This window comes from Wasmannia auropunctata, unplaced genomic scaffold, assembly GCF_000956235.1.
Source record: "Wasmannia auropunctata unplaced genomic scaffold, wasmannia.A_1.0 LD336106.1, whole genome shotgun sequence".
Lineage (NCBI taxonomy): Eukaryota > Metazoa > Arthropoda > Insecta > Hymenoptera > Formicidae > Wasmannia > Wasmannia auropunctata.
The window spans coordinates 4,986,749-5,000,278 of record NW_012026784.1 but is presented as its reverse complement, the minus strand read 5'-3'; the positions used below and the strand labels follow the sequence as shown (position 1 = coordinate 5,000,278).

Here is a 13,530-nt window from a genome sequence, read left to right as displayed (position 1 = left end):
TATCCATTATCATTCAAACTCAAACTTACTTTAATTCTCAGCAAACAGAAGTAATGCTACGTTCTGTAGATAGCAATACGTTATCGGGCGGTCTCTAATTGTGTTCCTAATTAATCGCTGCTCACGACATCAGTAAATTTAGAAATACAAGTAGATAGACACACGACCCATCGTCTCTACGTGAAAAATTACGCACGAGTTACAATAAAACTATATGTATAAATTTACCATTTAAGAGTGTCGTGAGAAAAAGTTTTAATTGTTCATTTTAATTGCTAAATACATAATCGAATTTTACGAATGTAATAAATCTTTTGCATGAAAGAGGTAGCTGATTTGCCAGTAGATACTCTAGAGAGAAAATCCTCCAGTCTCTCTCTCTCTCTCTCTCTCTCTCTCTCTCTCTCTCTCTCATCTTCAACGCCACAAAAAGTTCCGAGATACATCTGATAACGAGTTATAAAGCGTTTCCCGCGCGCGAGTTCCCTCGCGGCTTCTTCGGCTGCATTATGCGGATGCCTTGTAAATTTATGGAGCGTGCATACTTGCGCCTTACGAGCGCTTACGCGATCGAAACGTGTGCGTGCATTGCGGCCGCTTGCGCCAAGGCCGCAACGTCGAACCGCCTCTTTTTCGGGCCCGACGAACGGAGAGAACAATGATTTTCCGTAATTTTCTCATTCGGCCGACCGTTGCCCAGGTGCTGTAAAATTTCACGTGAAGTATTACGATAGTAGAGATGAGATTTTTTTAAAAATTTTTGTTTCATGTCCGAACGGGAGGGCCGTGATCCCGTAATGGGATACTCGTATACGAGGCAAACGGTCCGGCAACAGCTACGCGCCATACGCTCCGACACTGCAAGGCCGGCCGCGCGATGTTTCCTCATCGGCCAGCGACGCCACAATAATGATCCATGGATCCACAGCCTAGATCGCCATATTCCAGACGCTCAGTCGCGTCACGGACACGGTTGCGCGCGCGTGTGTTTGCTCGATTAGCTGCTCCACACCGATCGAAAGAGGCTCGAGAGAGGGTTCCCGTTTGGGCGATTTTTATCGACGACGCTTCCTCTTTTTGCTACATAAAGACCTGCGACGACTTTATGTAGCAGTCGAAAGGTGTTTACGGTGAGTCAACGAGGTGATTGCTCGACGACTTTCTCGTAAGAATTGTTGTAGCGTAAGCGCGTCTTCCGTCCTTGTGCCAAAAATCATGGTGAATATAATGCTATTATAATTGTTGTACTGTTGAATTATTTTATATAAAAAAGAAGAATGAAAGAGAGAGAAAGAGAAAGGAAGAGGATTATTTAATGTTATCTCGAGATACATACTCGAAACGTATCTTTCGAGTACCTACTTTTGATAAATTAAATATCAAAGTTAATAGTCAAGTTTTGTAAGTGATCATGTAAACTTTAATAAAATTTTCAAACAAATTAATAAATACGAGTAAATTGTAACATATTCTTCGTTTAATATCAAATTAATTTTGTATTTAACAGAGTGATTTAATTAATTAACACTGCTAATATAAAAATACTTTATTAGAGCTGTTGATATAAAAATGATTAACCGATTAAAATTTTATTAGATATATCAATATTTAATTAGATATATTAATATTTAATATAAAGAATACAACAAAACTACTTACTTGAATGCTTGTAACATTTTTTATGTACATACAAGATCTCTCACAATAAATGCTGCATGAAATAATTTAAGTGAAGGTTATACTTCGCGCGAAAAGTGCAAATATCTGAAAAGTATATCATTATGAGATAAATGCTTGTTATGATTGAGGTAACATGCTACAAATTATAGAAATTATGTACATTGTTATAATTAATAATAGATATGTATTAATTTAATATCGTATATTTTTGCGATGATGTTTGCTATTTTTAACGATACTGATTTACAGATAAAACATATTGTCACGCAAATGTCCTTTCTGTAGGTAGGATAATAAATAAGTTTTAATCAATTTAATACTGATCTTTTAAGAGTTAAAAATTTCTTTTTGTGTTTTATAATGCCGAAAAATGTGCGTTTTTGCTTAAGAAAATTTACTATTATTTTAAATAATGACAGACTTATTCTCGAAAAAAGAAATTAGAATATTTTATCTGCTGTATATATAAGAGAAAATCAATAATTTTAACGGAGTGTTTTCTTCAAAAAGAATTCCGTGGAAAAAAATTCCTTTACAAGTTCCTTTTTTCGCGACTATTGCTGTAATTTTTATATTTACATAATCGTCGGAATGCAGGGGCACTGTAAATGCATTTTTACATTCCACAATGAACGGTAGACCGAGTGACATTTTTGCGTAGTTACTCAACGCGCATTTCTTATCGTTGGTTATCGTGTCATTAACGAAACGAATTGTTACGAGGGTCTGAATTTTATCGCTCCACTATAATAATTTTTCTTGCTTAAGACGGCGAGCATTTAGCTCATTGCACATTTTCGTTTAGGGAACAGTAATGTTTTCTGCAAGTATATAATTCCTTTCGTTAATTTAATGTATGTATTAATCACATGTCGATTAGTTTATTTACATAAACATAATTATAGTAATGTATGATTAAGATCATTTTAAAATTACTTTTTAAGATACAGACAACAATTGGCAGAAATATTTTTATATCTTCCTTACAGCTTACATATAAAATATAAAGATGAAAAAGATATCGTACTCCGGAATATGTAATACGAAAATAAATTTTATACATACACGACTGTGATAAAAAGTTTATCATTGATATTTATGAATACGTACATATTTATTTTCTTCTTTGTTTATGCATTTACTTAATCATGCAGTCGCGTACATGTGCAAACACAAAGATCAAGTTGGTCAGATAAACTAAGAGATAACAAGACTGAAGACTGATACATTCGAAGACGCGAGAAATCGCGTCGTACAATTAAAGATGAATCACGCATCGTGCATTCAGAGCCTCGTAATAATTACACGGAATTATTACGTAAAAAGATATGGACAGCGTCCATAGAACTTTACGCTTACCCGACAGTGCCGGATTGAATTTCTTCCGAACCCTGGCTGCAGCAATTTTCAGAGAATCATTTCTCTCCGCACATACTGTTACACCGGATAAAATATTTAGTAAAATACCAAAGTTACGTGAAAATTTCAAGTGAAATTTGACAGAAAAAATTTAGGAAAACACTGAAAAGACTTGTTAAGTCTTCAATGCGTTGCAATTTAATTTAAATTTTTACAAATATTTATTCATTTGTTCTTTTGTTTTTTTTTACTTCAAAAAACATTCCTATGCCGATCTGTTCAGATCCATTTCATATATCGCTTACTGACAAAATCTCTTTATTTCTTCAGGTACCAAAGAGATATCATCGCTACCTTCTCGACATGAGTAACGAAGGTAACAAGGGACCGCCGAGCGCCATAACGCTCGGCTTCTCGATACTGACGCATTTTCTACTCGTGGCTCCAGTAATATACATCCTAGTAGTTGCCTTTAGGAACTACAGTTTCTTTTCTTGGCATCCCATTTGTATGTCTGTTGGGGTAAGTATGAAAGAAAACCATTTGAATATTCCATCGGAAAAAATATTTCATCGAAACAGTTGAATTTTTAGTCAATTAATATATTGTTACAGATTATAGATGTTTTTTATTATCATCATTATTATGATAATAATTAATTAATCAAAATGTAATAATTAAACAACGTGTTTAATTTTTTCGTCTTTGCTAAGATTGAAATTTAATAATTTCTAATGTTTCTCTGTCTCGTGGCAAAGGTCGGCCTTCTGATCACCGAGGCTGTCTTCAGCGTTTCCGGTGAGGCGTACATCTCTTGGAAGCTACCCAGGCGTAACAGAGTGACAATTCACTGGATTCTACACACGATTGGCCTGACCTTACTCGGGATTGGTTTTATCATCATCATCGTTAACAAAGTTAACAATAACAAGTTCCATTTCACCACGACTCACTCGCAGCTGGGCCTAACGACGATCATCCTGTCCGTCTTGGTCGCCGCTTTCGGAATCCTGGCGAACAACACCGTCTGGATATATCCACGCGTAAGGCCGATACTCATCAAGGTCGCTCACGCTTGCGGCGGCATCGGTATGACCATTCTTTTGCTGGCTACTCTCATCAACGGAACCTACTCCCATTGGTGGCACCATTCCGGTACCGAGACCGGAAGAGACTTGGTATTCGCATCGTTGTTCTTCGCCGGTGTCTTGATTCTCGTGAAACCGATACTCGGCGCCGTTTCGAGGTGCAGGGTCGTATTCGGACCGCCCTCGAGCGAGTCGTAAGGCCTCGTCAACGAAGTCTGACTGAAGTCTGAAAGTTAAGATCACACACGCGGTCGGGACGCGGTCGACGTGCGAGAGAGTTGTAGTCCAGAAGTAAAATGCTTTTAATCGGTCGATTGACAAAAAATTAAATTGCCTTCGCAGTTATTAAACTACGATTAAGTTTTGCTTGAAGAACTAACGATTACGAAATTCAATTTCGGCGAATGGCTTGTTCTCGACGCAACTCTTGTAGAATACCCAGCGGAGCGAGCGAAAAGCCAAAGATCATAGAATTAATGCCAGTATTTGGATGTTATGCCTTACATCGGCACGTCCCCGTCAGGGATGTTGTTTGTACGAATTGAAGAAGGAGAGATATCGTTGTAATAGAAATCAATCATGGCGAAAACCATCAGAGATCTGACAGCACACTGTTAACCATAAATGCCAACTTTATTGATTATACACGCATCATGCATTTATTACACATTACAAATTTACATATATGCGCACGCGCGCATATGTACATTTGTGGATGTGCTCGTAACATACATATATATCTTTTTCATAATGCAATGTACATATATAATAACACAACATATTTATTTGATATTTTTTAATGCCTTTATATACTAATTATACATATATAATATACATATATGTATAACTCACACATATGTTAACACGCATCATTATTCTGAGCTATATATATTATTGTTAATAACTTTCATCTCGAGAGGATCCAGCCTCTCTCTATTTTCTTTTTATTTCAATCAGACTACTTAAATTATACAACAGTACGTCAATACATATACATACGTCTTCTAATTTGTTTATTTATTCGGGACATATGTACGATATATATCGTCTCTGTATTTCTTCATACTATATAAGTCTTTTTCCTAATGCTGTATATATTCACTCAAGGCATTGTATCCTGATTGTACACCGTTCAGTATATGTTCTACATTTAAGACAGTACCTTGGTTCTACAATAAAATTGTTTTTTTTTTGCAGAAAATATTTGAAGAAGAAAAAAACATTTTTCGTTTTTTTGTGCGGACCCACCGCAAATATTCTATATATTTTTTTATTTCGAAGAAACTTTCTTTTTCACTAACTTTCTTTTATGAAGAAAAACTTCTCTTAAAAGGAAGCGTTCTTTTTCTATCACATGCAACTGGGACTCGTTAATTTGTACTGTTCGCTCTACTTGCCGAGTGACGACATTAGAACTGTAACCACCATGCGATGACAGAGTCTTTGTTAAATATTTATAATTAAATGACAAAACAAAATATCTTTTACTTCGTTCTGTGTGTTTCTTTCAATTGAACATTAAAAAAACTTTGTTTGAAATTAAAATTTTGTTTAGAAATGTAAGGTGCAAAGTATCATACAATTTACAACGCGGAGACTTATTCGGGGAAATTGTTCTAAGTAACGCCCGATTCGATCGCTGTGATATCATCATGTTACCGCTTTGTCGTTACGATTCGTCAATGCGTCACTGCTCTTAATCCTACTTATTATTAGAACAGTCAACCATCTGACTTCATGGCCGACACGAAAACCAGCATTAAGTGACTTAACGTTATATTAATTGTCATTATTTTACACGGCGAAGTATTACATATTTTTACAATCATCGTGTGGGAAGTCGCGTCACATATATTAGATAACTAGCACAAGGCCTGACAAACATTAAAGTTATTGAACATTTAACTGGCTTGGCGGAACATTTGCCCGAGGAGGAAAGCTGCAGTCATATACATATGTATATCTAACGGCACTTTTATAATATAACATTGGCTCTAACTTTAATAATTCTGCAATCTCGAAACGTGGCTTATCTAAAATACATTTTTCTCGTGTCACCTTCCCGCTTCGAGCTGGCTAATTTCTGAAGTACGTTCATGACTGCTCGTTAATATTTATCTGAGGTACGTTCATGACTGTCGATTCTACAACCCGATCTGCATTCGCAGTAGTTTAAAAGGAAGTGTCACGAATTTTTTTCTTAGTATTCCAGTCATTTAAATTTCCTATTATTTCTACCACTAAAGTCTTTGAATTCCTAATTTTGCAGTTAAATTTTGATTCTTGTTTCAAACAAACGTTTTTGATATTCGATTCATCTACTGCCATTACTGCCAATTCATAGACGGCGCATCAAAAACGACTTACGAGTTTGATCCGCTTATAGTTTGTAAGATTCGGACGAGATAAAAGTCTCAAAAATATCTCGCACTAAAAATGTAAGTGCGAAGATTTAAAATACTGACTTTCCGACATGGCGTATTACGTGAAGACTGTTCCAAGCAAGACGCGCTTGGGACAATTGGCATGTAAATATTCGCGTCTTCGTATGCAAAATTTCTTTCAGAGAACTTAAGGCCACTCTCTTTATTTTACGAAGTTTTTCACTTGTCCGAAGTCAAGTTTTCCTTGAAAAAGTGATCAAGGCATCAATAATAGAGTTTCTTTGCAATTGTAACTGTGATAGATTGAAACGCAATTTTTTGCTAGATTATCCAAGAAATTCTTTCCATAAAAAATAAGATATCGTAATTTTTCCCGTTAAACACGCGTTATTACGCGTCAATAAATCTGTACTATTCTTCTCGATAAATTCGGTCGTTACAACAACGATTACTCGCGATTTTCCTTGTCTCTATTTTTCGCTACCGTTTCTTTCTTCAGAGTATCCAAAAATGTCTAATCTATTCCCTGAATATCTGATGCACGTCAAAGAGATGCGTATCTATATGTATGTGAGATGCGTATGTAATATCTCTTTGAACGCCGACATATCTACAAGATATATCCACAATATATTTGTGTCTACAATATATCTCCAAATTATATTTACAATATCTTCAAGAGATTGATATACATCGAGTATATCTCGGCTTCTTTGTCTCTTCACACTGCCCATTTCTCTTTCTTAAACTTTTTGTTCTAGTGCTAAATATAGTTATAAACGTGTTTTCACGCATAAGTTACGTATGTATATTTTCTTTCCCAATAAAAATAATTAACCGATTTCCAAAAATAAATATTTTTCTATAAAACAATCATGTTTTTTTGTGTGTGATACCTTCCATTATATATGTAGATAAAATATTCGTTCTCTAAAAAATAATACTGTCTATATATCATTTTTTACAACCTCTTTTAAACCTCGACATTTTATATTTTGTAACATCCCTTCGTCATTAAAATTTTAATATCAACTATTCTATTTATTTGAGCTCTCCACTGTCGAGATTTATTTGATAGATATCAGCTTTTTTATCATAAAAGTATTGCAATTTGATTTATAGCAAAAAGGATAAAGAATTATTTTTATAAATATTAGTAGACTGTGTATATAGTTGATAAAAAATCCTTTCCTTCATTTGTTGCAATTGATCGTGAAGATCATGTCCCAATAAAAGTTATATAATTTTTGATAAAACTTGATTCCACAAAAATTCCAAATTTTATGTGCTTTTCGTAAATCGAATCGAATAATAAAATAATTCGCGCCGTTAGCAATCGCGATTGACAAAGTACAAATTTCAAAGTACAAACACTCAACGTTATTAGAATGCTTGTTCATGTTAAAAGCTTACTTTACGTTGGACACAGCGTGTCTTCAGCGTGATTCCTGTGAGGTCTCGTCATCGGACGTAAAACGAACGTCGTGTCACACTTGCTGCGAGGTAATCAGATCAGTTTTACTAGAATTCTTAAGGATCGATGGTCCGGGGAGTTTCTGAGCAGGTGGAATGATGCTGGGTGGTTGCACCATCATCGGCTGACCGTTCACCAGAATAATCGTATCCCGCACCGAGTCGTACGTTCCCGGGGTTGCTTTAAGTCATTAAGAAAAACATTATATAATTCAGCGTTCAAAGGCATTGACATTCGATTTATCAAAAAATTAATTACCTAACGAAGCCATCAGAGTTCTAGAAGTTGTTAAAGAATTTTGCGGTCCCCACTTGGATGTTGGCTGTAACAATATCTTTACGCGATTCCATACGTTCTTATCCTTGCCCTTTTCTTTTCCCGTTTTTCGGCAAGATCCCCCATCGTCAAGCTCATCGTCATCGTCGTCATAATTGTCGTCGTCGTCGTCGTCGTCATCGTCATCATCGTCATCATCATCATCATCATCGTAGGATAATCGCCGACGCCGTCCTTTTAGTTGATCCTGTATTCGTTATTTTTCGTGTAACAATGCATATTCGTCAACATGCTGTGTAATGTTTAGATAAAGAAAACATTTTAACTTACTATAGCCAGTCCGACAATTACTAAAACGGGAAGCATACTGATAACCCAGCCTAATACGTCCGCCCATTTCGGATAAATGTAAGCTCCGTACTTGAGCGGCTCGTACTCCACCCAATTAAAACAGAGGATGAAGAATAGCGCCGCGGGCGTGATGAGTTTCCACATCCACGTCCAGAAAAATCTCCATATACGACCTCGGGGCCCGATCATCTGTTGAACATCATCCAAAAAGCGATCCGCGCCGTACACCCATGCCACAAGAATACATTCACTTATGGCGATCAGCAGGACGGACCAATTGGCCGCGTATTTGTCCATTAACTGCAGCCAATACATACCAGCCTAACGAGAGATGATTATTACGATAATATATATGTGTTAAAAATCTATAATCAATGAAACTAAATCGTTCAAGACTCACATTGGTGGTGTAAATAATACCACCGGCATAGCCGACCACCGCAACTCCTAGAACGACCCAGACCTTGTAGTTTCTCAATGACGGAATACCATCGAGTATCGCCGTGGTGACGGTCTCCATGAGAGCGAACTGTGAATCGAGGCCCAAAGTGAGCAACATGATGAAGAACAGCAGCGACCAGACAGGCGCGACCGGCAGACGAGCTACAACCTACGCATAGTCAGGCAAAGAATCGTCGGTGATCCTGAAACATATACTCGAACGCCAATGTATAGCCCACTAATATAAATCGATAGAAAGATGTCACTTATCTTGTCTGATTATTTTTATTTATATGATGCTGATATCAATGGGAACGGGAATGCGAGATTGATTTGCTCGAGACTCAAAATTAATAATCACCTCTGGATAAACGATAAATGCCAACCCAGCGCCTTCGTCAACCACCGACGCCACCGGCACGTCGAGCTCGTGAGCAAGGAAGCCAATTACCGAGAAGATCACCAGGCCGGCGAAGAAGGAAGTTCCGATGTTGCTGATCGCCACGATTAACGAGTCCTTGTAGCAGTTGTTGGTGAACTTGTTGTACGAACTCAAAGTGATCAGGCCACCCCAGGCTGGACTCAAAGCGAAGAAGATCTGAACGGCGGCGTCTCCCCATACCTTGGCGGACATCAGTCTCCTCCAGTCAGGAGTCAGATAGAAGAGTACACCCTCGTTAGCACCAGGAAGTAAAATTCCACGAATAAAAAGGGCTATCTACGAAAAAGAATTACATTTGTTTAAAACACGCTAAATTAATGACATACGTCAAAATTGTGGACGTACTAGAACAACATATGGAAAAAGAGCGGTGAAGTACACGACTTTGCCTGAGCTTTGCACGCCTTTGCTCAAGCAAAGAAACACAATGATCCACGCCAGGAAAAGACAAGCCGCTATGGACGGTCGAATCGACCCAGTTTCCTCGATCCCGCTGCTGATCCCCAAAACATGATTGCTGACGCAAAAAAATTTTCTGTCTTTTATTTCTCGTTTAATATTGTTGCTTCTGGCAACATAGTTAAAAACAGCAAATTATAAATTCGATATAATATTGCAAATTATTTTTAAACTAAAATTATATATACTTTTTTTTTTATTAACAGCGTCATAACTCAATACAATACAAAGCCAATGCAAAGAAAATAATTAACAAGAAAAAATTAATGAAATATACAAATGTAGAATTAAATTAATAAATTAACGATGAGATCCGTGATCATAGATTAAATAGAAACGCAATTTAAAAAAAATCATGGTGATCTACACAGCGTATGTCATTACTGAAAGTATTCCTCGGCCGGCGGTCTTTTGATAGCGCCAGTTATGTTTTCGATGATCAGGCCCATCGCAGTCATTTGACTCGCATTGAGGCATTTTCCTTTGAAGTAAAAAGCGTTTTGAGAGACACAAGCCTCGGCAGCGTCCGGCATGAAGCAATCCTTGGTGCTCCATTCTTTCTCGCATTTGCTCCAGGGTAACTCCCAACCACCTACGAAGAACTCATTTAATCAATTAAGTTTTTGAAAAAACCGTAGTTCTAATTTTTAATATACTCGCAAACTGTGCACATACATCTGTTTTCAAATTTATTATTCTTTTACGAGCTTTTACAAATTACACATTGCAGTAGCATATGTAATACGTTGTTCTAAAGCTAATAAGATTATGCACATTAGGATATATTAATATTATTATTTACCAACGACCGACGCAAACATGTAATACAGCGTCCAGGCGATGATTAAATTATAATAGAGCATGACAACGAAACTAACAAGGACCATTCCGTATCCTAAGCCGCGAAGCAGAGGACAAAACTGCTTGTAAGCCGCTACCGGTCCGAGACTAGCGTATTGTCCTGCAGAATAAAAAAAAAGATATGTAATTATGATAACCGCATTATAAATCTCGAATTTCATTGATTTCCTTCATTGATCACCTAAGGAAAGTTCCATGAACATAAGTGGCAATCCGGCGATAATAAGCATCACAGTGAACGGTATTAGGAAAGCACCGCCGCCGTTCGAGTAGCAAAGATACGGAAATCTCCAGACATTTCCGAGGCCTACGCTGTATCCCAGAAGAGACAAAAGGAAATCGAATTTTCCCGTCCAGGTACCGCGTTCCGGGTGCTCGTCTTCGCCGCCCTGCAAGGGCGCTTGACTATTCGCTACTGAGTACTTGTCTTCGTTCTACAAAAAAAAAATCACTTAACAATTCCGTTTGAACGCTTTTACACGATACATGCGTTCGCGTGTTACATATATCATTCGATAAGTGTTTATCAAATCGATGTGAATTTTGCTTACATCCCAGTCCACATAAGGACGTATTTTTGAAGATGATTCCTCCATTCTCTACGGATATATATGGTCCCGTGTATACGATCTCCGTGATATTAATTGTTTCTTCGTTTTCTCATGACTATCAAGTGGCCTCCGTTAAAGTTCAATTCAATATTAATTATTAATTTGGTGAACGAATTTCCTACGCGTCCATTTCTCGTCCTGTGTACAAGTTTCTTTATTAAATACTACTTTAGTGATGTTTCTTATTACTTCCATCTACCGTTAAAAATAAAAAAATTTTTTTATTTCATCGTGAACAGTAATTTAATATTGGAAGGTAATTAATTAATTATTTATTTGAAGCATGTTGCTCAGTACATTTAATATATAAAATAAGTAATTTTCAGTATTAAATTGGCCCGTATATTAAGTTGGATTTTGCAAGGAAACAATATAAGAAAGCAAGCGCACTTTCTTGCGATACACTTATATACATCCTAATTTTTTCGTCATCACTATGTTGAAATTCGCTATATGCTAAATGCTTATTCATACTCTAATTGTTATTATTGTGTTAATACCACATATATGCACATTCATTCAATTACGCAACTGATTCATGCATATAAATTCTTCTTTCTTCAATTAAATTAAAATAAATTATTCCTCTGTCTTATTCGCAAAAAAAAATTAAATAATCCCAAACAAGACTTATTATTTAAAGGACACTGTCACCGAAATTGTTGAAATATATTTAGATAAATGACCTGTTACAATCTGATATAATTTTAAATTCTGAACGATAAATCTTTAGATTTATGTAAAAATTTAATTATATATATTTGAAATCTTATAAATAATATTTTTAGAAATCTAGCGCAAAAAATTAATTATAATAAAATTTATCTAACTTACGATTGATTTATAACTTTTAAATTAGCATTTACAGATCTAAGACGAGAAGTTCCAATCTAACGATAAGATAATATTTTTCATGTCTCTTTTACCCAAAACCATACGCGTTCATACATACATATCTGTTTAAACGTGTCGAGGAGCAGAGTGCCGCCGGGTATCAGCTGATGACCGCCGACAGCATTGACCTACCTGTCAGCCTTGACAAAGCAGCTCGCCAAGGTCAGACTTGCACTGTCACTAAATTTCAAGGCCGACACGCGGCAGACCCGAGTTGCGAGAGGACGGGACGAGTACAGAGGAAAGAAGAGGAAGGGGAAGAAGAAAAAAAAGAGCAGGAACTGGAAAAGGAAAAGAGGAGAGAGAATCGGCGGCGAACGAACAGGAGCGAACGAACAGAAGCTAACGTATGTGAAAGACTGATCCGGGCGGCGCGAGAACGATCCGTGCCCGGGCAACTGACCGTCTGTCAGATTATATAGGGAAGCTTTTGCTACATGCGACCCTCTTCGCCGCTCCGGAAACCTCGTCCCAGTGCTCGACACTCTCTCCCCGTTCTTCCCGCTCTCCTGTTTGCTCTCTCTCCCTCTCTCGCTCTCCCCTCCCCCTCTTTTTTCGCCCCCGCACTGGGCAGGCCAAGACCTGTCGAGCCTCGAACTCCACTCCGGATCGATCGATATTACTGCTCCTGCGAGCTGCTGTGCTTAGCTCTACTCTAAATTCTCTCTCTCACTTCCCCTCGTCAATGGTTGGCTCAGGTTTATCCTCGACGAGAGAGAGAGAGAGAGAGAGACATTTACATCTATTCTTGCGAGGGTAGATCGCGTGGGAGGCACAGGGGCACAAAAAGCAGGATCATCTGACATCACCTTTGACTTTCGATCGCTATGTGCTTCTTCGTCATTCATGACACCTGCAGACTTTTTTAAACATTTTCAATTAATATTAATAATGAGAACAAGAAAGGAGAAGATTTGAAGCTCTTTTTACCAGTTGAAAGTTGAGTTTTAATTTTCTTCCAATGCAACGTGAGGAACTTATTAAGATTTTCGGTAATACATATAAATACGTACAACATAAATCATAATTAATAAAACTAATCATTAATCAATAATTAAAAAATTAATTATAATTACTAATTGTTTATTGCAATTTGAATAAAAACTTTTCGCAACTCTGGAATGCTGGAACAAAAGAAGATCGGTGCAATTTGCTTTTCTATTAATCATCTTACATAACGTTATACTGTTACATAGTTTACTTTGATTTC

At 37.0% G+C, this 13,530-nt stretch overlaps 2 protein-coding genes across 5 annotated transcripts; one reads left to right on the top strand and one right to left on the bottom strand.

Moving 5' to 3' along the window:
* Positions 1 to 918: 918 nt before the first annotated feature.
* On the top strand, positions 919 to 5,607 carry LOC105453565 (cytochrome b561 domain-containing protein 2-like). 2 transcript variants are annotated; one of them, XM_011695635.1, is made up of 3 exons: positions 919 to 1,218; positions 3,370 to 3,561; positions 3,798 to 5,607. In XM_011695635.1, the coding sequence occupies exons 1-3, from the start codon at positions 1,216 to 1,218 to the stop codon at positions 4,323 to 4,325; spliced, it is 723 nt and encodes a 240-aa protein (XP_011693937.1). In that variant the 5' UTR covers positions 919 to 1,215; the 3' UTR covers positions 4,326 to 5,607. The 2 variants fall into 2 exon arrangements, with proteins under 2 accessions (XP_011693937.1, XP_011693945.1); XM_011695643.1 differs by having other exon boundaries at positions 920 to 1,130.
* A 1,876-nt stretch (positions 5,608 to 7,483) lies between these two features.
* Positions 7,484 to 12,829, bottom strand: LOC105453550 (sodium- and chloride-dependent glycine transporter 1). 3 transcript variants are annotated; one of them, XM_011695608.1, is made up of 11 exons: positions 12,453 to 12,829; positions 11,367 to 11,564; positions 10,997 to 11,249; positions 10,757 to 10,915; positions 10,339 to 10,546; positions 9,841 to 10,012; positions 9,415 to 9,771; positions 9,013 to 9,222; positions 8,592 to 8,933; positions 8,244 to 8,508; positions 7,484 to 8,165 (listed from the first exon to the last, which is right to left on the bottom strand). In XM_011695608.1, the coding sequence occupies exons 2-11, from the start codon at positions 11,409 to 11,411 to the stop codon at positions 7,999 to 8,001; spliced, it is 2,178 nt and encodes a 725-aa protein (XP_011693910.1). In that variant the 5' UTR covers positions 11,412 to 11,564; positions 12,453 to 12,829; the 3' UTR covers positions 7,484 to 7,998. The 3 variants fall into 3 exon arrangements, with proteins under 3 accessions (XP_011693910.1, XP_011693919.1, XP_011693925.1); XM_011695617.1 differs by having other exon boundaries at positions 12,379 to 12,456; XM_011695623.1 differs by lacking the exon at positions 12,453 to 12,829 and adding an exon at positions 12,379 to 12,441 and having other exon boundaries at positions 11,367 to 11,578.
* Between the last annotated feature and the right edge of the window lie 701 nt (positions 12,830 to 13,530).

Coding starts and splice junctions, on each gene's coding strand:
- LOC105453565 (XM_011695635.1), top strand. Junction 3,562..3,797: donor CCATTTGTATGTCTGTTGGG/GTAAGTATGAAA, acceptor CTCGTGGCAAAG/GTCGGCCTTCTGATCACCGA.
- LOC105453550 (XM_011695608.1), bottom strand. CDS start 11,411: ATGGAGGAATCATCTTCAAAAATACGTCCTTATGTGGACTGGGAT. Junction 10,547..10,756: donor CATGTTTGCGTCGGTCGTTG/GTAAATAATAAT, acceptor AGTTCTTCGTAG/GTGGTTGGGAGTTACCCTGG. Junction 8,166..8,243: donor AACTCTGATGGCTTCGTTAG/GTAATTAATTTT, acceptor AATGACTTAAAG/CAACCCCGGGAACGTACGAC.